Source organism: Mustela lutreola, chromosome 11 (genome assembly GCF_030435805.1).
Source record: "Mustela lutreola isolate mMusLut2 chromosome 11, mMusLut2.pri, whole genome shotgun sequence".
In the NCBI taxonomy this organism is placed as follows: Eukaryota; Metazoa; Chordata; class Mammalia; order Carnivora; family Mustelidae; genus Mustela; species Mustela lutreola.
Genome location: NC_081300.1, coordinates 73520370 through 73545020, shown reverse-complemented (window position 1 = coordinate 73545020; position 24651 = coordinate 73520370). Strand labels below are relative to the sequence as shown.

Sequence of the window (24651 nt, the reverse complement as noted above, 5' to 3'; positions counted from 1 at the left end):
CTTGTGCCGCTCTCTCAGAGAGACTATTTTTAACAGTGGAACACTAAGACTCTAGGGCCCCTTTTTAAAGAAACAAAAAAAAATTTCTTTTTAAGAAAGGGGCACAGAGGGAGAGAGAGAATCTTAAGCAGGCTCCATGCTCAGTGTAGAGCTTGATGCGGGGCTCGATCTCACGACCCTGAGGCTATGACCTGAGTGGAAACCAAGAGTCTAAGGCTTAACTGAGTCGCCCAGATGCCCCAGGAAGCAAACATTCTTCCCTTGTAAGATGCACTTATTTTCCACGGAAAAAAAAATTTTTTTAATTGAAATTTTCATTGCTCAGAGTGTGGAAGAAAGTATGACTTACAGATGTTGGCCTTCAGAGTTGCTCTCAGAATCCATTTGCTTGCCAAATCATTTGTGACTATTTAAGACGATTGGAACTCATTTTGTTCTGTGGCTCCCAAGCTCACACCAGCAAGTGGGTTCAGAATTGGTGGTCTAAAAGAACTTGAAACAGAATGGCTTTACTGGGAACATGGATTTGGGCCCCACCTTGTCCCTATTTCTTCTCATTTATGATTTTCAGGATATATCTGATTTCCTCAGAAGATGCCATGTTGTTACTGATTTTTGTTTCTTTGTTTACAGCTAACCATGCCATATGCTCTTGTTCTTTAAAAAAAAAAAATTGTAGAAGTATATGCATACAATGAAACATGCATCTTAAGGATTGGGTTTGACTTTGGACAGAAGTGTACACCCATGTGACTTCTACCAAAGCCCTTGCAAACGGACCCATTCCGTCACTTTAAAGAGTGCATCCTTGTCCCATTGTATTCAGCTCCCCCCAGCCCCAGGCAGCCCTGGATCTGCTCTGGCCTTTACCAGAAGAACATTTAAACAGACTCCAACCAAGCGCATTTTCTGGTGTCTGGCTTATTGGTCCTGCCAGTGTCCTTCCTTGAGAGCCATCCACACTGTGGCTTGTCCAGAACTTGGTTTCTTTTGTTGCCGAATAGCATGTCATCCTCTGGAGTTCATGAACCTCAGTGCTCATGGACATTGGGGTCGGGGGTGCCAGTTTGGGGCCATTAGGAATAAAGCCGCTTGTGGACATTTTTACAGATGCTGTCCTCCTGCTTTGGTAAGTGGCTGGAGAGGAACTACTGCCCCCCCTCCACCCCGGGGAGAGGTATGTGTATAACGATGGTTAATATCATTGAAAGAATATTCCCTCTTTATCTTTAGGAGATGTTCTCCTTCATCCTGCTGCTACATTGTTCTGATGTCTGCATTCCCTGGTATTGATATAACCACACCCCCTTTTGGTGTTCGTGTTCACATGGTCTATCCGGTCTCTCATCTCTGCCTTTTAATTAGAATATCTGTCTAAATATTTATATTTATGGGGAAATAGTTATCAGTATGGCTAGGTTTAAGTCTCACATCTTCCTCTGTTCTTCTGTTGCTTTTTTTCTTCTTTTGGATTGAGTGTGTTCTAGTATGTTATGTTGCCACTCCGTTTAATTTTTATGTTGTTCGTGTTTCCAGGCACTTTGGATTCCCTGAAATCCCGATGCTTGGGGCTCCCTCCCAGTATCACGGTTCAGAAAGTGTCCCTCCCTGCCAAGAGCTGGCCTGTCCTGGAGCCCTCCTCTTTATCTCCCTTCTCCTCCAGACCATAGCCCCTTTTATGTCTGAAAATAGTGGCTTCTTTCATTTTGTCCCATTTTCTGTTACTGTCTTAGGCCCTGTGGTGTAATTTTATTTTTAAAATGAAATATTTGGCTCTAGGTGGGAGGATGGGTTAACTCTCTGGACTTGAACAACCGGGAACACCCTAGGCGTGTACTACCATTGTCGTGGTTTCACAGAGTGCTGGAAGGTGGTGGTCTCTGGCAGGCCCAGAGCAGTACAGGCAAACGGGAGAAGTAGGAGCCCTGGGAAGAGTTGTTATCAGTACTGTCGGAGGATGAGACAGCGTTAGCAAGCTCCTAGGTGCTCAGTGCTCTCCGTCCAGATGTCAGTCTTCAAAATAACTTCCTGGCTTGGCAGTGAAGTGACTCAGCAGGCGTCTTGCAGACCAGCAGGGGCTGAGCTGGAATTGACCTAACAGAGCTGGCATCGGCCCCTCCACAGTGCCAGCCCGTGGTCACCGTGGTATGCGGACTGGTCTCCTGAGGACATAGGGCACGTCTTGTGAGGTGACCCTGTGTCAGAGCTTCCACGCACGAGGGGGTTGGTTTTTCCCTGATGTTGTTCCTCATTGTCAGGACGAGGCGGTGGGCTTCACTTCCCATGAGAACAGGTCCCTGAACACCTTCACCGTTTCCATCACACGCTGCTTTCTATTGACAGGAACAACATCACAGGTGTTCTCTGGATGCCCAGGGTCCCCACCTGTGTCACCTGTGTGACCCCGTCTGTCCGTGTTCCACGCCGCCCTCTCCTTTCCCATTGCCACCGCTACCACCTAAGCTGGGAGCTAGGATGACACCCAGACCTGCAGATTTCAAGCCTGACTCTCCTATTTTCACGTTCCTTCCCTTTTCTATCAGAAGGTGCTCTGGAGACAGCCGTCATCGGGTCCTGTCACGTTCTGCGCCTGCCCTCAGCCCCCACGATGGATGAAGTTGTGCTTGCTGCTGTCATTCACGTCACCACAGTGGGCCTCAGCCTTTCCCCTCATCTTTTCCTCATGGTGCCACCTCCAGTGACCAGCGTTACGCGCTATCCCCTTACACCTCTCTTTGCATTCTGTCCCCCTCTGTGGAACGCCTTCATCTGGTCGATGCTCTGCTCACAGGTCCACCCATGGGAGGATCAGCTCAACCCCTCTGATTTCTGACTATAAACCATCCATTTTCTGATGTTCTTGCTGGACTCCCCACATGTGACATGCCTTTGTCACTTGCGGTGGAAAATGTAGTCCTACTGGGTCCCTCTTTCGTGCTGGTTCCCTCACTGGAGTTTAAATTTCTTGAGACTAGAGATCGTCCCTGATAGGCCATTCCTTCTTTGCAACTCTCAGCATCTAGTTCAATAATTCACACAGCTGAGGAACTGCCTTTCTGTTTGGTTGGCTTTTACCTTAGCACAAAATTCTCTCAACTGCCATTGCTCTAAAACTCTTTAACTTGCAGTGTTTTGGGTAGAGTCTATTTGTACATGATGTGGTTGCTTCTCAGTGTGGTGACAGTACCCAGGGGGCTGGGGGGAAGTGACGGCCCACTGATCATATGCCCAGCTGCCCCTCAGTCCCCTCTACCGTGGCCCCTGTGGGTGTCTGTGCACCATAGGGCCGGGTGTTTGCCTTGGCCCTCGGAAGCGGAGGGAGGGCTCGGTCGGGCAGCTGTTGTGAGTCAATGGGTCACAGAGCAGCAGCTGTGCAGCTGTCCCCTCTGTCCCCGTCCTTGCGCACGTGGTGGGAGGAGCATTCACTGACGAAGCCAGCATTGCTTCCCACAGCCCCACTTCTGGGAGACGGTTTAAGGTCCTAATGTCACCACCTGTCAAAAATTAGACATAGTATGTAACTCTATAAAGCACCTGTTTCATTTACTTGACAAACTAGTCAGCTAGTTAGAAGGTAAAATGAATTGGGACATAGTAATCACAGATACCATCTCCTTGCTCTACTAAGTGCTCATTTCACATTCCCTAAATAGCACATCAAGTATGAAAAGCAGCTCCATCCATGAGTTGCTCAGGGTTCTACCCCAGTGGGCTGTGGGCCTTCTCGCCCTGGCAGGTTGGTGGCAGCCTGACCATATGGTGGTCCACGGTCGTGTGTCTGTTCTTCTGAGCCTTGAAGACTTTTGATAACACCTTCGCATGCTTACACGGATATCCAGGGTGGTGGAGGTAAGCGGGCACTGTTAGGACATAGGGGTCCCCACCGAGTACCTATCTTAGGTCGGCTTTGGGGACTGGACAAGGACACGAAGGGCTGTCTGGGCTGGCATGGTGGCAGTTGAGTGTCCTCATGCAGAGGGCCATGAGACAAGGGAGGGGTCAGAACACTTGCCTGGTGCCTGTCATGTTAAGGAAGGAAGAAGAGGCTCAAAAATCCTCAGACCTGGGGTGCCTGAGTGGCTCAGTAGGTTGGGCGGCTGCCTTTGGCTCAGATCCTGATCCTGGAGTCCTGGGATCAAATCCCACATCGGGCTCCCTACTCAGTGGGGAGTCTGCTTCTCCCTCTGACCCTCTCTCCCTCTCTCTCATTCTGTCAAATAAATAAAATCTTTTTTTTTTTTAAAAAATCCTCAGACCTGGATTTGAGAGCTGAGTTTGAATTTTTTAGGGAACAACTGCCTACTTCTATAAAAAACTATGCCCCCGCAGGGTTTTTGGCATCTCGAAGCTTTCAGCAAACACCAAGTGTTGTGCCAGTGATAAAGACCTGGTTCGGTGTTCTTTTTGGCGGCCACCGAGCCCGCGGGCACAAGTCCATCTCTGTGCACACCCAAGCCTCCATGGGGCAGTCCAGCACCCCTTCCACCCTGTTTCCGAAGGAACTTGTTCTGCCCAGATCCGAAGTCTCACTTTCCTTATGGCAGCTGGAATTCCGACCTCTGAGCCCCTGGGCGTGCTTTCCCCACCTCTCTCTGGCCCGGTGATCTCTCCACGCCTGGCCTGTTCTTCACTTCTTCCTGAAACTGTGTAACTGTACCACAAACCATATCCCCTTCCCCTTAGTCGTCAACTTATGAAATGTTTATCGAGCTGATTAAGGCCTAGCCATTGTGCTGGGAATTAGAGAGACAGGTCCATGAGTGCCTGGCCATTGTGCTGGGAATTGGAGAGACAGGTCCCTGAGTGCAGGCCATTGCCCTCGTGGGGCCCTCAGATGTGGGAACAGCAGCTACTTCCGGATGCAGGAAGCCGTGTAGCTCCTTCCTGCTATGGTGCTGGGGGCCTGTCCCAAAGGCTGGTCCCAGGAAACAGGCAAGCTCCAGGAAGGTGATGACGAGCCAGATCACCCAGCCAGGGCCAGGGACCCGAGAGGTGGAGAGCCAGAAGGATTCCTCGGATAGCCGCCATGGACTGGCAAACCCCCATTCAGGAGGGCCCTGCACACTATAAGCAAAAGACCCCTGACCCAGGGTGAAAGTGGACAAAGGTTGTGGAAAGATAGGTCTCTACAAAAGAGAAATAAAAGCCTCTCACCATACAGAAAGACTTCCAGCTTTATTAAAAAGTAAGAGAAATGCAAATGAAGGTTACCCGGAAATGTTATTCTTTTATCTTTCAAGTTGGTGCAAGAACCAGCAGGGTAGTGGCTGGTTTGGGTGTGGCTGGGGGTGTCAGGCAGGCCACCTGTCTTGTTGGGGGGGGGGCAGGCAGGTGCCACTCCCGGGGGCCCATGTGGCCGGGTCTGCAGTGTAGCCCTCTGGCTTGGGAGATTTTTGAGCCTCTTCTTCCTTAACATGACAGGCACCAGGCAAGTGTTCTGACCCCTCCCCTGTCTCATGGCCCTCTGCATGAGGACACTCAACTGCCACCATGCCAGCCCAGACAGCCCTTCGTGTCCTTCCATGCTGAGGAATGTGTCCTACCACTATGCCTGAACACTCCCGAAGTGACGCACGGATTCGTTTACTTAGGGCAGCAGTTTTGTAAGAGCGAAGTGTTTGCAATACCCCAAGTGTTCATCATGAGGGAGTGAGTTATACAAACCGTGGTGTTCTGTAGGATGGAGCACTGGGCAGCCGCAAGGAGGGATCCAGGGGCTCTTCAGGCCTCGGATAGCAGGGTCTCCAAGGTGTTGTGTTCTGGAAGCACAGACTGATGCAGGTGGTGTGAAGAATGTGGTGGAAAATAAGGGTTCCTTTCTGTCCCACTAGAAGGTAACAGGTACCTGTAATAGACCCCAGATATTGGGGGCTCCGCATACACGAAGTTTCTTTCTCATCTGGTAACAGCACAGAGCAGGTGTTGGAGGTTAGCGGGAGGCTGCCTTCCATGTGCTAAGTTCGGCCTGTGGTGTGGCGTGGGTGTCCCTTAGGACCTGCAGTCCTCTGCTCCGAGCTGGGGGATGGAGGGTTAAGAAGTCACACGGATTTCTTAAGCTCCTGGAAGAGATACAAGGGCACCACCAGCAGCAGCTACCTTGGGGGAGATGGTGATGGCGCACGGCGGGGAAGATGGGACACAGGTTGGGAAGGGAACTTTTCACTTCATGCCTTTAAGTCCATTTTCCAAATTTGGTGCTGTCTCACCCATTTAGAAAATAAAAATGGATAGCTGCAGTGCAGTGGGATCATGCCTTGAAAGTGATACAGATCCAGGAATGCGGGAGCAGAGAAGAGGGATGGTTCTGCCCAGCCTGGTGCAGACACCGGGAGAGGAAGTGTTGGGGAGCTAGTGCATCTGAAGGCATGCGCTGTACTCTGGCTGGGCCAGGGGTGGGGCCGTATGTGCCCTGCAGCTGCCATGAGAAGTTCAAGAGCCTTAGAGCTGTGTGGTCAGATGGAGGGCTGCAGCAGCCACAGGGATTGGGAAGGGGCCTGGAGGCTAGGCGGGGAGGCCGGGGAGCTTAGGGGCGGGTATCTGAACGAGGGGATGCCTCTGTCCTCTGCACAGCCAACTGGGCATCAGCTAATGGAGTGCAGTAAGGCTGTTTGTCCATACCTCCAGTGAGATTATAATCACTTTGAGTAGCCCTTTGTTTCACAGAGCATCATGCCAGAAATACTCAGTGGTTGGTTCTCCTTTGTTTTACTTATTTATTTATTTATTTATTTAAAGATTTTATTTATTTATTTGACACACAGAGAGAGATCACAAGTAGGCAGAGAGGCAGGCAGAGAGAGCGGGGGAAGCAGGCTCCCCACTGAGCAGAGAGCCTGATGCGGGGCTCAATGCCAGGACCCGGGACCTTGAGACCGTGACTTGAGCTGAAGGAAGAGGCTTAACCCACTGAGCCAGCCAGGCACCCGGGTTCTCCTTTGTTTTAAATGAATGCTTGTATTTCTGTACGTGAGGAAAGTGCTCAGATCCTAAGTGCACAGCCTCAGGAGGGATCACAAAGTAGAGACACATGTATATACTGGTTGACTCTAACTCTGTTTCTTCCTTGTTAGAATAATGGTTAGACTCAGCATGGACGCCTGCCCTCACACCCACACACATGCACCCATTCTGTCCTAGTCATGTCTCATCTGGAGTGTGTGTACTCATGCCTCAGTTTCCATCATGCCAATTTTAACCAGCACTCCTGCAGAATTCTTTGGGAAATATCTATCCATTGGCTTACTAAAATAATATTTCTATTTCATTTTCAATTATTTTGAATATCACTTTAATTATCAGTTTGTTTACTCCGAGATGTGCACAGAACTGTGACAAACGAAAAAATCAACCACAGCCTGGAAAGAATATGAGTGTGGTGACCTTTCATTCTTTACTATCATTTTATAATAAAATGGTTTAAAAAAATACTGAAAGCAAGCTAGCTATTAGAAGACTCTAGATAGAGTTTTCTTGTCACGGTATTTTTATGTTTTCCTCTCTATTCTGACTTCCTTTATTTCCTTTTGGGTTGAGAGTCAGTTGCTTAGAACATTCCATGAATTTTTCTCTGGCTACATTCATTTGTGCTTTTGTCTGCTGGATTCTTGATATTCAGGGCCCCATATCACTCCATTATCTAAATAAAGGAGCCCATTAATTAATCTACAAGTATTTTATTGAACATGTATGTCTTGAATTTACATCAGGGGTGGGATGGATAACTTGGATTTTAGAAGTCCTAACTGGTGACAGTATTCCTAAATTACATTTCATTTATAATTTTCTCCTGTAAACTTTTAAATCAAAAAGTGAAAGTTCCAGTATGATAGAGTTAAATAAAAATAAATATATGGTTTATATGAAATAGATAAATATAGTTAGCTAAAAATCTATTTCAATTTTTATTTATTCCTGTTGAAAGAAATGAAAGGGAAAATTCGTTAGGGATTTGGGCTGGTAGTATTGAGCCTGGAGGAACATTACACCCTTTGGTAGAGTTTTCAATATCTGTATGCTTTTTTAAAAATTTATGAGTTTGCTTATCTATCATTTATGACTTCATTTTCACTTGTAAAGGGTGTTGTATATCCTGGGTGTGTGAGAGTTGTTGTTGTGACCTCAGTGTTACCAAAAACCTTCGTAATTCTGTTTTTTGCTCCCATGCCTCTGGGTGTGAATGATTTTCTCTTCCATATAGACTTCTGCTTTATGAAAAAGTCCAGTAGACTTTGATGATGAGGTAAGTGACCAGGCACTGGCTTCCAGAAATTCTAGATTCCTATTTGTGGCCCCTCCTTACAGCCACTGTCCAGGAACGTCTTTTGAGCCTTGTTCCTGGCTCTGTTGTAAGTACCCAGTCTTATTTCTCTCTCTTCTTTCACACCACTCTTTTGGGGGAGGGGGTCAGGTTTATTGAGGTATAAGTTAAATAAAGCAAAATTCACCATCCAGAGCGTACAGATTTCTGAGTTTTGGCAAGTGCATAAAGTTGTGTAACTACTACCCAAATGAAGACACAGCGCAGTTCACCACCTCCCCAGATTTCCTAGTGTCCCTACACTCCTCACTCCCCACCCCCTGCCAGCCGCTGTTCTGGCCTCCGTTCCTGTGCTTACTCTTCCCCAGAATGACCTTAGTGCAGCCATGGCGGCTGTAGGCTTTTGGGTCCTACGCGTCCATTTGGTGTGACGCGTTTGGGGTGCACTCATGGTGCTGGATCCGTAGCCGATTCTTAAGTGTCACTGAGCAGGAGCCTGGCCTGTGGCTGCATCACAGTTCGTCCATTCACCAGTTGGAGAACACGTGGGTTATCTCCAATTTGGGAGAATTGTCTCTAGGGTTAATATCTGTGATAGGTTTTTTGTGAATATAAGGACGTTTATCCTTCTTTCCTCTTGGGTAAACAGCTAGTAGCGGATTGTTGGGTAGAATGGCAAATGCATGTTTAAATTAAAGGAATGTTTTCCAAAGGAGGTTGTACCTGTTCTTGTCTGACCAGCAGTCCGTGAGAGTTCCAGATGCTTTATATCCTTACCAGCACTGGTGCTGAGTTTTTGGTTTTATTTTTTTCCCTTTTTTTGGCTATTCTGATATATATAGCAATATCTTATTGTGGTCTTAATTTGCATTTTCCTACTGACTACTGATGTTGGACATCTCTTCATGGGCTTCTCTTCTTCGGTAAAGTGTGCAAATCTTTTCAGTTTTTTAAAAAATACCACGTTGTTTGTGTTCTCATTATTGGATTTTGAGAATTCTTTATTCACTTAGGTTATAAGTTTTTTTTATCAGATACATATTTTGGACATATTTTTTCTGGGTCTGTGGCTTGGCTTTGCATTTTTGTAAGCATGACTTGGGAGGAGCAGAAGTAGTAAATTTCAGTTTAAAAAATTCTTGTTTGTCAGTTTTTTTCTTTCATAAATCATGTCAGATCATAGTACTCTATGCTTAACCCAAGGTTGCAAAGGTTGTTTTGTGTATGTTTATTTTACTACAGATTTTATGGTGTTTGGACTTTTGTCCAAGTGTCTGATCCATTTTGAATTAATTTTGTAGCAGTCACGCACTTCTGCAAACGCTCAGTAGTTCCAGCGCTATTTGTTTAAAGACCTTTTGTCTCTTCCTCGCACTGCCTGTGCACCTTGGTCAGAAATCAGCTGACCATGTACACCTCTATTTCTGGGCTCCATTCTCATCCACTGACCTGTGTGTTTGTCTTTTTCTCCCAACAATGCCCTGCCTTGATTACTGTGCTTTATAAGAAGTCTGGAAATCAGCTAGCATAACCCTCTCACTTCATTCTTCGTTTTCAAAAAAAGTCAGGTGGTTCTGTTGCTGTTTTGTTCCCTTTTTCTTTTTCTTTCTTTCTTTCTTTCTTTTTTTTTTTTTTTAAGATTTTATTTACTTATTTGACATAGTAGGCAGAGAGAGAGGGGGAAGAAGGCTCCTAGGACTCTGGGATCATGACCTGAGCTGAAGGCGGAGGAGGCTTTAACCGACTGAGCCACCCAGGCGCCCCTGTTCTCTTTTTCATACAAATTTTAGAACCAGTTTGTTGATTCCTATAAAAACTCCTACTGGGGTTTTGACTGGGATTGTAGTGAATCTATAGATCCATATAGGGAAAGTTGACATCTCAGCAATATTCTCTTCTGACCTATGAATATGCTATCTCCTCTCCTTTATTTGGATCCTCATCAATATTGTTCATGAGTATTTTATAACTTTCAGCATACAAATCTGTACATATTTACTTAGATTCCTTCTCAACACATTGTTTTTTAGTGTTACCATAAATTTATATTGTGTGTAATTGTAAATCTCCCATTATTTGTTGCTAGTCTGTGGAAATATTCTACCAATAGTTGGTATACAGTAAATTTATGAATAAATCTGTTTAATTAGTTGAATTCTCAAATTATAATTTAGGGTTCTTTTGATTCCATTATCTCTCAGAAAAGATGATTATTTCTAGGGCGCCTGGGTGGCTCAGTGGGTTGAGCCGCTGCCTTCGGCTCGGGTCATGATCTCAGGGTCCTGGGATCGAGTCCCGCATCGGGCTCTCTGCTCAGCAGGGAGCCTGCTTCCCTCTCTCTCTCTCTGCCTGCCTCTCCATCTGCTTGTGACTTCTCTCTGTCAAATATAAATAAATAAAATCTTTTAAAAAAACCGATTATTATTTCTAGGCAGTATTTTAAATAGTTTATTTCTTATGTTGTATTTGAATGCCTCTTGACTAAATTCTGAAACTTTAAACTTTATTCATTAAAAAATAATTTGATTGTTAGGGATTTTTGTTTTTCTGCACAGCAGAATTCTGGCAAGCGTCCATGACCTTGGCTGATTCTACTTTTGTTCTTGGATCTTCGTATTACTGACTTCTTTTCCTGCCCAGGTGCTCTTACGGGCTTTTCTAACTAGCCACTAGCCAGCTCGCTCTGTTGAATTTTCTTCTTCTCTTTGACTTTGTCGTTACTAGTTACCTTTATGTGTTCTTCACCATTCATTCCATGCCTTTATAATGTTATTAGTTTCATTTTATCTAGAGTAATAGAATCCTAGAGTTGAAGAAATATGGAGATTAACTAATCCAAGGCCTTGTCCTTTTAAACCTGAATAAAAGCCCTCCTGTTAGAGACCCCGCACCTGTTCGTTAATTTGTTCACATGGAAGGTTAAACTGTGAGGTCTGATGTGTTTCGCTTCCAGTCCTGGTTTGTATACAATCTAGTGTGGTAGGTGGGGCTACCTCATGATATGTGTTGTGATATTGGATGACAAGTTATAAGGAAATTGCTTTAAGGTGCTTCAAAGGGTTGAAGGAAATTTCCAGAAACATGGGAGTTGGTATGCCTGCCTGCACAGTGTGGTTTATTCTGAAGACATAAAGAAATGCAGTACATGAAGTGATAGTCTTCACACCATTAGGGAAAGGTATTTTAGAGAACTCTTGGACTATGGAGCTCTAATTTGCTACATTAAACCACCTTTTTCCCCCTCTCTCTGAATTAAGTTTAATGATAGTGGTGCTTATAATAAGCATTGCTCTGTTTCAATTATATTAGCTTTCCCATTGTATTGTGTTTTTCAAGGAACCTTGTAGCTTTTAGGTGACAGGAAATTGCTAATTATGAAAGGAATCAATCTTTGAAAAGCCAGATTTATAATAATAATTTCTATTATGAGTCACATAAAACTTTTAATTGTTAAAAGGCCAAATTTCAGTTGTTTTTCTTTAACATAACTTCCTTTCCCAATAAATGTATAGAATTTCAGTCGTTATTTTTATGAATTTGCCTTTTTTCTTGTAACTCTTTATTTTTACCTACATTTAAGTATTGTATTTTGCTATAACTTCAAACTTATAAACTCATAAGAATAGTTCAAAGAACTCTTACGTACCCCTTAAATGGCTTCACTGTGATATATATTCTGCTCCATTTGCCTTATCATTCTGTCTTTTGTGGTTCTTTTTGAACTACACGGGAGTAATTTACCTCGTACATTGACCATTATGCATTTCAGTCTGCATGTGTCGAGGACGAGGTCATTCATCCCCTTAGATAACTACAGTACGATGTTCACCATTGGGAAACTGAACACCAGGGCAATACTCTCGTCTAATCCACAGACCAGATCCAGAGTCTAACAGTTACCCCCAGAATGTCCATGTTGGCTCTGATTTTTCCTGATCTTGGGTCCGGTCGTGGGTCATGCTTGCATTTCGTTGTCACTACATGTTCAGGCTCCTTTAATCTGGCCAAATTCTTTAGCCTTCTTTGGGTTTCTTGACTTTGATATTTTTAAAGGGTACAGGCCAATTTTGTTAAATGGCCCTTTGTTTTGCTTCGTTTACTGTTCCATAGCAGTTGGGTTCGGAGTATGCATTTTGTTGGGAAGACCTCTGATGATATAAGCTATCTGCAGTGCGTGTGATACTCTTCCATCCTGATGCTGGGTGAGGTCAGTTTTGATCCCTTGCCTAATGTGGATATGTACAAGGGTTCTCCACTGTGGAGTTACAGGCTTTCCTGTTGTAAGGAGTAAGTAATATATGGGAAATCGCTTTTGAGACTATGTGAGTATTCTCATCAAACTTTTATTATCTTCTGTTTTAGCACCCATTGACTTTCGAGCTCCATTATTCCTTCAACAGTTTTTAGTTGGCATTTGTCTCTAAGAGCTCTCCCTCCCTCCTTCCCTCCTCTTCCTTCCTTCCTTCCCCATCTCTTCCCTCCCCTTTCTCCCTTCCTTATTCCCTTTCTTTCTTTCCTATCCCCCCCACCCCAGGCTGTCTATCAGTATGGGCCCTTGGATCCTTTGTTTAGCTTGTGGTTGAATCCATTACTATATTGTTTGTTTCGATATCCTAGTTGCTGTAGTTTTGCTAGTGGGAGCCTCTTCAAGCTGGTTCCTATGTCCTGTTGATATGTCCCCATCATCCTTTGAGCTTTTCTTACTGTCTTACTGTCTAGGAAAATAGACGTCTGGAGCTCAACTTGGTATTCACTGCCCCTGCCCTAGAATCAAGTAGCTTTTCTTCAAGGGTCTCTAGTTCCTTTTAATAGAAAATCGTGTTGAGAATCCCTAACACGGGCACTAGACGTGTTCATTGCCTCTAGGTCTTCTCAGTGAAAGAGCAAGGGTTTGTGTGTATGTGTGTGTGTACATCTGTTTGTCTTTCTGGTAAAAACAGTGAGCTCAAATGGATACCCTATTCTAATCCATTACTACAGTATCCTTTCTGGGTTTTTTTCTCCATTTTACCTTTTTTTCAAGAAGGCTCCTGTTATGCTCAATGTAGTTGCTCATTTGTATAAGCCTAGAACGCACCATGAGTAGTTTCAGAACTGCCAACTCATGTTGCTAGGAAATGCAGACCTACTCACTAGAGTTAATATTGTTTAAAGTAAATTTCCTTGTACTACTGTTCACAATTTCATTTTGATAAATGCGCAAGCCCACATCTCTTATCAAGCTACAGAACATTTTGCCCCCAAAAAGTTCCCTTATGCCCTTCCCAGTCAATTTTATGCCCCCCTTTCTTCCTTTTTTCTAACTGTAGATTAGTTTTGCCTGTTCTAGAGCTTTATACACAGAGAATTACAGAGCATATGCTCTTTTGTGTCTGGTGCCTTTGGACAAGCAAAATGCCTGGCATTTACTTATGTTGCTGTATCTTTCAGGGTTTTATTGCTGACTAGGAACCCATTGTGTGAAAATATCACTATTTATCCCTCAGTTGATGGACTTTGGATTATTTCAAATAAATTATGAATATACCTGCTATGAAGATTCATGTACACATCTTTTTGGAGCCATATGTTACCACTGGGTAAATACCCTAGTAGCGGAGTTGTTGATTTGTGTGTTATAGGTGTGTTTGACTTTATACAAGACATTCAGACTATTTTCCTGAGTGAGTATACGTTCTATAGAATGCTCAAAATCTGTGGTAGTCAGGAGTTCTCCAGAGAAACAGGACCAATAGGTAGGTGTGTGTGTGTGTGTAGGGAGAGAGATTAATGATAAGGAATTGGTTCCTGTGATTGTAGAGACTGGCAGGTCTGAATCCACAGAGTGGGCTGGCCGGCCCAAGACCCAGGAGAATGGATGTGCAGATAAAGTACGGAGGCCGACCGCTGAGAGAATTTCTTCTTCCTCACAGAGGCCGGTCTTTCTTTCCTAGTCAGGACTTCAGCTCATTGAATGATGCCCACCCACACTGTGGAGAGCGGTCTGTCAATTGTATCCTCAGATACCCTAAGTTAACACAAAAATTGCCATCACAAGTCCATCTTTTGTCACTTGGCATCTATGCATCTCCTTAGACTGTATTTAATTCTCTAATAGAGATAATAAGATCATACCCCCCATCCAACGATGATACGACTACTTGCATATAACCAAAATGTGCTAACTCTTTCTCCAGAGGAGGGTGCGAAATGATAGGGAATGTTCACCTTTCTCCTTGGTATCCTGTATCGTAAATGCTACAACGTAGAGTTAACAACATTTACTATGCTACAAAGTTAGTAAACCTTATGTTACTGGGTAAGGGCATAATGGGGGGGAGGAAGAAAACAAAGTTACTTATTTAATACACACATACACATGCAATAAAGAGGAAATACTTATGACAGTTACAGTCGTTGTTTCTGTAACTGATCACATATTGTAACTGGTGTTGGTGACTTAGCCTTCATTCCTGAAGGGTCTGGGCCATTAGCAGTCCTGCCTGAATTGTGTTGTTGTAGTTTTCCGTTGACATTAATGACAGGGCATGGTCATATTAAGAGAGGGGATCTCCTGTATTCCACAACATACTCTTCTTTCCCTCCATGATGCAGGAGGCGTCCAGTGTCCCCTGGGCTAGTCAGGATCAGTCACCCCAGCCAGCAAACAACTCCCTTCTTTGCCTGTTGACTCAGAGGCATGAGGAGTCTAAGGCATTGTATATGTTCCTCAGTGAATGAGAGTTCTGGTTACTAGCATACAGTATTGTCAGTCTTTTTAAAACTCTGCCATTCAGATAGTTGTGCAGTGGTATCTCAAAGTGATTTAACTTACATGTGCATGGTGACCAATGACATGGAGTCAATTTCATGTGCTTATTGGTCACTCCTATCTCTTCCTTTATGAAGTGTTCAAATTTATACACACTTTTTTTTTATGGTGGTTTTCTTTTAAAAATTGATTTGTAAGAGGCTTTATTAAAAAGTATATATAAATTGAATGCAAGGCCTTTTTCAGATTTAAATTTTGTAATATTTTATCTGCAGTCTGTGTCTGGTCTGTTTTCTTAAGTGTCTTTTGATGAACATAGTGCTAAATCTTGATAAAGTCTAATTTATTATTTTTTTTCATGTTCTGCCTAAGAAATCTTCTGCATAAGTATTTTCTGTGAAGATATTCTATACATTTTCTAGAAGTTTTATAATTTTGCCTTTTACCTTTAATTCTATGATCAGTCCCAATTTAATTATTTATAAGAAGAGAGGTAAGGTTTGCCTTTTTTCCCTCCTCATTAGGATATAAGTTTTCCCAATCCACTCATTGAGAAGAGTTTCTTTTCCCAATAAATTGCTCTAGTGCCTTTGTTGAAAATAAGCTGACCATCCAAGTGAAGGTGTTTTTCTGGATCTTTAGTTCTGTTCCACAGATTTAGTCTTATGCCAATACCACGCTGATTACCATGGCTGTGTAATGAATCTTGAAATCAGGTAGTATAAGTCCTTGGACTTCTTTCCTCTTTTTCAAGGTGTTTTGGGTATTTTAGGTTTCTTGCATTTCCATACACATTTAGAATCAAAGCTTGTCAATTTCTTTAAAAAGACTCCAGAGGGGCGCCTGGGTAGCTCAATGGGTTACATCCTCTGCCTTCAGCTCAGGTCATGATCCCAGGGTCCTGGGATCGAGCCCCACATCAGGCTCTCTGCCTGCCTCTCTGCCTACTTGTGATCAAATAAATAAAATCTTAAAAAAAAAAAGCCAACAGAGTTTATAATGGAATTATATATTGAATTTAAAGATCACTTCTGGGAGAATATACATCTCAGCAATCCTGAATCTTCCAATCATTAAACTGAGTAAGTCTTTTTATTTATTTAGGTCTATCTTAATTTCTATCAGTAATATTCTATAGTTTTCAACGTAATAGTCACATATCCCTTATTTATTTATTCCTAAGTATTGCTTGTTCTTTGATGTTATTGCAAATGGACTTGTTTTAAAATTGTGTGATTTGAGTATATCAGAATGTCATTAATTCTTATCTAGTGGCATTGTAGCTTGGGGCCTTGCTAAATTCACTTACATATCCTAGTAACATTTTAGATAGGATTTGCTATGTGGATAAGCAGCTTATTTATGAATAGAATCAACTTTGCTTAAAAAACTTTTTTAAAAGATGTATTTATTTATTAGAGAGGGACAGGAGGGGCAGAGGGGTAGAGGGAGAGAATCTCGGGCAGATTCCCTGCTGAGTATGGAGCCCAACATATGGCTTGATCTCATGACCAATGAGATCATGACCTCAGCCAAAAATCACAAGTTGGACACTTAACCAACTGAGCCACCCAGGTGCCCCAAATAGAATCAGATTTAATTCTTCCTTTCCATTTTGAGTAGCTTTTATTTCCTTTTCTTGCCTTAATGTACTGGCTAAGACCGCTAATATATTATTGAATAGGAGTAAGATTAAACATTTTAGCCTTTTCTAAGCTGAAATGCTTTGTAATTTGTTCATCTCACAGCCCAGGGAGGTCTTATTGTCATTTTGTATAACATGCATTTCCTTCTTTTTATCATCAATCTCAGTACTTTTGAAATTTCTTTATATCATTTACATAAATTGCACTTACTTTATTTGTGTACTATTTTGTTGTCTGTCCCTTACACCAAATTCGTAAGTGCCATATGGGAAAAAGCCTGTCTTCACCACTATATCCCTAATGTATAGCACAGTGGCTCTTACTGACTCGGGAAATGCCTAGTCAGTCAGTATTGGTAGAAACTTCTAGCAATTACACAAACTATCTTTCCCAGTGTTTGAGTCTCCTTGGCAAAACCTAGGACAAATACTATTTCTTGCAAGACTTTTTTTTTAAAGATTTTAAAAATTTATTTATTTGAGGGAGAGAGAGAGTGAGATAGGGAGAGAGCATGAGCAGGGGGAAGGGTAGAGAGAGAAGCAGATTCCATGCTGAATAGGGAGCCAGATGTGGGGCCCCATCCCAAGACCCTGGGATCATGACCTGAGCTGGAAGCATTTAACCCACTGAGCCACCCAGTCACCCAAGACTTTTTTTCATAATTTTTCTTTCTCCTTTGAAAATTTTTAAGGAAGTAACAGTTCAGAATTTCTCATAGAAATTCATATTGATACTTTAAAACATTCTTAATTGATATTTAATAAAATGCAGTATAAAAGTTATATTTGCATATTATAAAAAAATTCTCCTTGGTATTTTACAGTACAGTTCTTTCTCCTAATTTTTGCAAAGTATTGTGGTGACAAATTGAGATAGTTTACTTTTTCTGGATGTCATATATACTCAAAAGTTAATCAGTATGCAGGCACTTTGCAGTGGCCCAAATATAGAAACAAGGGTAAACACATTCCACAGTTATCTAGTAAAGGCAGGTGTTGGATTGCTATTCTTTATTCTTTAAAATCTGGAGAAAAACCATTGATGAAGTGAACCTGTTATTCAAATTATTTCCTTATTTTTGCCTTTTAGCTTTTGTTCTAATCTGAGAGATGCTTCATTTGGGGGTTTTTGTGTGTAATTTAAGTCTATCGAAGGGAAATTGCTCTCAGCCTGAAACACAGTGATCTAGAGTTTATCCAAAAGGCAAAACACCTTTCTTCTTGCTGTTCCATTTTAGTAGCTGCTGAGACAGAAAGTAAGGCTTCAGTTTGTGTGCAGACATGAGGGAAGTAATGGGGCTTTTTTCCTGCAGTATGTTAGTCATTCTTCTGCTCACCCCACACATTGACAATGGAAATTGCACCAAAGAAGCAGGTAGAAACATTTGCAGTTAGATGTGCATTCATTCAATGCTCTCTCCCTCATCCTCCTTCTTTCCCCTCCTCCCCTCCCACCTTCCTCGCTCTTCCCTTTTCCTTACTTGTCCCTCCTCTCCCATGTCCCCTTCCTTCCTCCTTCCCTTGTTTCTCCTTCTGCAGTCCCTCTGTATCATGTTCTCGGTCCTGCATATGTAGTAGAGAATAAGACCTTTGTGGCCTTCCCATATGCAGTTTACATTGTTGTGGGGGAGGTCACTATAATAATGAAACAAGCAAACATATATGTGTGATAATTTTTGCTAGTCACAAGTGCTATAAAAGCGTGTCCATGTGTGTCTCAGAGAGAGAAAGAACATGAATGAGAATGCTGGAAGGCCTAAGGGGGGGGGGGGCATTTGAGCTGAGCTCTGCAGGTCCACAAGGTTAGGGAGCATGTTTTATGAAGTGGGGAAAGCAAGTTGATAACCTTGAGAGCAGATCAGGTTTGGTATTAGAGAGGAACTGGAATGCAAACATGTGGCCTCAGCGCAGGGAGCTTGGGAGAGAACAGTCTGAGAGGCTGGAGGAGAACCTAAGGCCTTGATTCCAGAGAGCACGGTGGGCGTGTTGAGCCATTTCCCCTTGAATCCAAGTTAGCTGAAAGGCAGCGGTCCATATGTGGCATATTAGTTCATTTGTCATTTAGATGTCACAAGAACATCTCTTGTATGGTCAAAATAACCTCAGTTCAAATTCTCATTTTAGTTATCTCTCCTCAAAATAGAAAAAGAAATACATCAACCAAAAAGTGACACAACCGAAAAAAGATGAGCAAATCCACAGTTACTGATGGGGATTTCAACAGTCCTCTGTTGGTAATGGATAGAATAAGGAGACAATCATTAAGTAAGGATTTGGATGAGGGACTTGAACAGTCAGACCAACCAACTCAGCTTCGTTGCCTTTGTATTTTGTTTAATGAACATTGTACTATATATACTTTTTCCCCCAAGTGCCCATGAAGCATTTACCTAGATGGACCAAATTTGGGGCCACAGCCATTTCGATAAATTTTGGAAGCATTGAAATCATGCTGAATATGTTCTCTGACCACAGCAGAAATAACCAGAAATCAATATCAGAAAAATACCTGAAAACCCCAAAATATCAGAACTCAAACTGCATTATTTCTGAGTGACTCATGAGTCAAAGAAGAAGTGACAAGGGAAATTTGAAATTACATACTTTGACATGCATGAGAATGAAAAGGTAACCATGTCTCTTATTTAAAATGAAAATACAGATGTGCAAATAGGTAGAAATTTGCATCAACTCTATTTGTCTGCTTCCCGAATTTTCTTCTTGCTTCATACGTCAGTCTGTCCTCAGTTCCTGGAGATGAAATGAGCGTGCCTGTGTCCCTGCCATCAGTCCACACCTGACCCTGGTTATTCTGGCCTTGCCGATATAACTAAGGAGTCCTAATGCTTTCTTAGAGCTCCTCTCAGTGAACATTTACTATTTTCAAAGGTCATCCTCCTGGAACTATGGAGGGGAATTAATGGAGTAGTAGTGGACAGGTTCAAGTGACATGTTTTCTTTCGCTAATTTCAGTTAAAACCTGTCAAAGCTCCTTCTTTTGGCTCTCTCTGTCCTACATAGAGAATTCCAGTCTATCTTCTCCTTACTTCTTAGACTTGTTGCTGAGTCTTTCCTCCAGTTCCCTCCTTTGACTTCTGTTTCTTCCAGTGGTCCTTTCATTCTTTTGACTTTTTTTTTTTTTTTTTTTTTTTTTAAGATTCATCTATTTATTTGAGATAGAGAGAGCACAAGCAGGGAGGGTAGAGGGAGAGGAAGAGAGGATCTGAAATAGACTACGTGCTTGTGCTGGGGTTGATCTCATGACTTTGAGATCACGACCTGAGCTAAAACCAAGAGTTGACTACTGTTTTGACTTTTTTTTTTTTTTTTTGGCTTTTAAATTTGTTTTTGACCTTCTATAATCTCTACCCTCAGTTTGGTATCATCTTGTCACAGTGAACTTCATGTATTCATTTAGGTTTGACTGTGCTGGGCATTAAGCTAGGCAGTTGGTTTGCAAATGCAGGAGGGACTTATAAATCAGGTAACTAGTTGGAGTGTGCTAAGTCTTTGACAGAGCCATGTTGGAAGGGTTATGTAAACATGCATTTGTTCTGCAAACATCTCTCGGACTCCTCCGTGTACCAGGCACTGTGCAGTGGAGTCTGTGTTCCGGGTGTAAGGTGCTGGAGTGTGAAAGGGGAGAAGAGAATAATCTGGGAGTAGGTAGTCTGCTCTGGTACAAGGTGTTTGGTATTTCGAGGTAGTAAGTAGTAAGAGGAAAGCCTGGGAAGGTCATGAAAGTCATTCTGTCTTTTTTTATGGGGGGAGAGATTTTGTCCTGTTTCTGTGTGCATAGTATTTACTAGCTTTATGATTACTCTTACCAACACTTCCCCACTACCTGTACCTCTTATTTCTTTGGTTATTCTTCCGTTTGCTGTAGTGACCTGTGGCTCTAAGCAGTGGTGACCATTGGCACTGCTTATCATGCAGTTTTTAAAAGGGGGGGGCGGGCATTGCCAGCAGGGAAGGAACCCAAAGCAAGGAACCAGGTATAGGGTACTCTTACTTTATGTGGAATATTTTCTTCTAGGGTATAATTACCCCTTTGAAATCTTTATTATTACTGTTGAGAGGGAGGAGGAGTGGGGAGGGGCAGAGGGAGAGGGAGAGAGAGAATCTTAAGTGGACTCTGTGCTTAAGGTGAGGCTCGAGCTCACAACCCTGAGGTCATGACCTGAGTCAAAATCAAGTTAGCCACTTAACTAACTGAGCCACCCAGGTGCCCCCAAATCTTTATTATTATTTTTGAAGGTAGGAGAGGAAGAGGTTGAAATATAAACATACTACTTTGAAAACACCCTGTGGGGTAAAATTTCAATTTATTGCCCACCCTGAAATTTCTTATTCTTTTCCTTTAGGTTTCTTGCTATTTAAAGATTTCTGTTTGAATGAAATTAATGAAGCTGTGCCTCAGGTGAAGTTTTATGAAGAGGTAAGAAGTTACTGTTTTACTGATGCTTTTATTATAAAAGCATATGTAGACTGTACTTTGGAAAATACCAAGACTACTGCGTATCTTACAAATATGTAGAAATTCATTGACCCTAATTAGTAGCACAAGGTATAATCTATAGTGGACTAGAGACTGACAATGTCTGTAAAAATCATATTTTCAAGGGCTCTGGAAGCACTGAGGAATAGTTGGGTTAAATCTCCGGAGGAGGGATTATCATTTGGAGAGGCACTGAGGATTAGCAGCCATTTGATTTTCTGCAGAAGCTTGCTGATTCTGGAGACATAAGTTGAGGCAGAGGGCCTCCACTGAGTGAAAGAGAAACCACAAACGTTTTCTGGTCACACACGGCCAGAGTGACAAATTGGAGATGTGGTGGGAAAGGGGAGTCTCAGGCATACAGCTGGTTTCCCCAGTAAGACATTTGGAATAGAGCTAAAGACATAGGCAAGGAACTTTTGGAAGCCTCACAGCCTCACGCTGCTATCTTGAAATCTGGACCTGTGGTGGAAGGAATCTGAAAACAGAACAGGCAAGAGATGAAAACCCTAGGGAGTGGTCGATTGGCAATAAAAATATGTAGCTACTTATCACCTGGGGCAGCTACTGAGTTCCAGGTGTGGTGAGCAGATAAGAGTCCAGGTTTGGCCCCAGATAGAAGGCTGCTTTTGGGAGACAGAAAAGCCAGAAGAGGTTTCTGGGTCTAGAGTAAGAAACAAATGAAACTGGAGGAGCCCCAAATGTGTGATTAGTCTCCCTCTCAAGAATTATGTCAAGGAGGCCAATGAGCTATTCTGAAAACTTCCTGCAAGCAGAACTGAGTCTAGTGCAGAAAAAGGCTTCTCAGTGCACTCCATGGAGAGCCACGCCTTAGGAACAAGGGCAAACCAGAGGCAGACTGAGTCTTACAAAAATGGAGACCCAGCCCAGTCCCATCCCATATTGGGTGATGACCTCTCTCTCCACCCGTGTAGCAGAGTACAAGAGAGGCCTCTGTCCTTTTTTTGCAAGTGGAAGTTATATAGAGAGGTCCTATAATGTTTAGCATACAGAAAAAAAATAGTGGACATCTAAGATACAAGATCACATATCTCATAAGATAATAGAAGTAGACTCACAGGTAGCTCAGATATTGAAGTTCGCCGACAAGTACTTAAAAATAACTGTAAATAATTTAAAAAACCCCAAGCCATAAATAATATGTTTAAGACAATAGAGGAAAAGATAGTCAAAACAGATGGAGGAATAGTGAATTTCAGTCCAATTTATTATGAAGAACCCAATGGATAATCTGGGACATCAAGTATAATATTTAAAACTGGAACCTAAGGACTAGAATCAATAGCAGATTGGTTACAACATAAGACAGGATTAATAAGTAGGCAGGTCAGTAGATAATTTCACACTGAAACGTGGAGAAGAAAGCCTATAAGAAAGAAATAGATGAGGATATTGAGGACATGTGGAATGTGGCTAAAAGGTCTAACATATGTAGAATTGGAATATATAGAAGAAGAGAGTGAATGGGGCAGAAACAACATTTGAAGAGATAATAGTAAGAATTTTACAAAGTGATGAGAACTGCTTACAGACTCAAGGAACTTAGAAAACCCCAAGTAGAATAGCTATGAAGGAAAACTGTCTTTGACTTCAATATAACAGCATAGAAACCAACAAAGAGAAAGTCTTCAAAGCAATGAGAGAGAGTGGAAAAAGACACATTACTTTTAAAGAAGCAACAAATAATATGACTGACTATGACGTCTTAGAAGAAATGGTTAAAACAAACAACAGCAGCAGCGAGACAAACCAGACAGTAAAGTGGCCATCTAAATCATGGCACCAAGCAAACAACACCCCAAACCCTGCCAATCTAGAATTCCATTCCCAGCAAAAATTTCCTTCAAAATGAAGGTGAAATAAAGATGTTTTCAGAGAAAAACTGAGGGAATTTTGACAGTCGTGGACCTGCATTACAACAAATACTAAGAAGAGATACTTTAGGCAGAAGGAAAATAATCCCAGATGGAAATGCAGGAAGGAATAAGGTCATCATGAAGGGTAATATGTACATAAAATAAAAATAAATGACTATGCAAAACAATAATGTTTTTAGATTTTAAAATGTATATAAAACCAAAATGTATGATAGTAGGTAAGAAGGGGTTAAAGAAGTTAAAGTGTTTTAAAGATCCTAGGATTATTGGGGAGTTGGATAGTAAAAGTAATAATTTGCATTGATTTGTAATCAGTTAAGGATGCATATTGTAATCTCTAAAGGCAGCTCTTAATAGGGTTAAATGTGTATATCTAACAAGTTAAAAGAGGGAAAATGGAATAAAATAATATTGGATTAATTAAAAAAGGAATAAAAGGACATAAAATAGATGAGTCAAATTGAAAATAATAAGATGGTAACTATAAATCCTTCTACATAAGTAATGACATTTAATGTAAATGGACTGCATACTCCCTGGTAAAAGTCTGAATTTGTCTGCCTGAATAAATCACCAAGACACCATTATATACTGCTTACAAGTGACATACTTCAAACAGAAGGATGGTGGAAGATATACAGAGATAAACACCAACCAAAGCAAAGCTGGTACAGCAACACCAGTATCAGACCAAGTATATGGTAAATGCTACTTGGAGGTCGAGATAATTTCATAATGATAATGGGGTCAGGATCACAATCTTAAACTTGTATGTTACAAATAATGTAACTTCAAAATATATAAAGCCAAAATTGACAGATCTAAAATGAGACAGCTCTGCATTCTTGGTGGGAAACATTAGCACACACTCTTTAAGAGTTTATAGAACAGACAGACAAAAAATTAGTAAGGATTAGGGCACCTGGGTGGCTCAGTGGGTTAAAGCCTCTGCCTTCAGCTCAGGTCATATCTCAGGATCTTGGGATTGAGCCCCACATCGGGCTCTCTGCTCAGCGGGTAGCCTGCTTCCCCCTTTCCCTCTGCCTGCCTCTCTGCCTACTTGTGATCTCTCTCTCTGTGTCAAATAAATAAATAAAATCTTTAAAAAAAATTAGTAAGGATACAGAAAATCTTAGTCAAGCGATGAATAAACTTGACCTAATTGACATATATAGAATGCTGCACCCAGGAAAAATAGAATTTGCCTTCATTAAAGTACACATGGAAGATACATCAAAAGAAAATATTTAACAGGTCCTAAAGAAAGTTCCTGCGATTTCAAGATCAAAATCGTTTGGAGTGTTTTCTGACCACAATAGGATTAAACTCAAATTTAATAACAGAGTTTACTAAGAAACAATTGTTGGGAAATGAATACACTTGTAAGTAACTTATGAGTCAAAGAAGAAATTAGAACTGAAATTAGGAAATATTTTAGGTTAAAATATATTTAAGAAGTGACATATGCTATTATGAGCATGATGTAGCCTTACCCTAAAGCATTTTAAGAATTATTTATTTATTTATTTATTAGAGAGAGAGAGACAGAGAGCATGAGGAGAGCAAGCACAAGCAGTGAGGAAAGGCAGAGGGAGATGGAGA

General features: G+C 42.0%; 1 protein-coding gene across 5 annotated transcripts in view; it reads left to right on the top strand.

The window, feature by feature from the left end:
- GRK3 (G protein-coupled receptor kinase 3) overlaps positions 1 to 24651 on the top strand; it is a 119094-nt gene that overhangs the window by 36868 nt on the left and 57575 nt on the right. For 3 of the 5 annotated variants that reach the window (XM_059140994.1, XM_059140995.1, XM_059140993.1), the window contains one exon: positions 21018 to 21091. The exons of the other annotated variants lie outside the window; for them this stretch is intronic. In XM_059140994.1, the coding sequence (XP_058996977.1) occupies positions 21018 to 21091 (74 nt within the window). The remainder of the gene's footprint in view (positions 1 to 21017; positions 21092 to 24651) is intronic. 5 annotated transcript variants of the gene reach the window in all.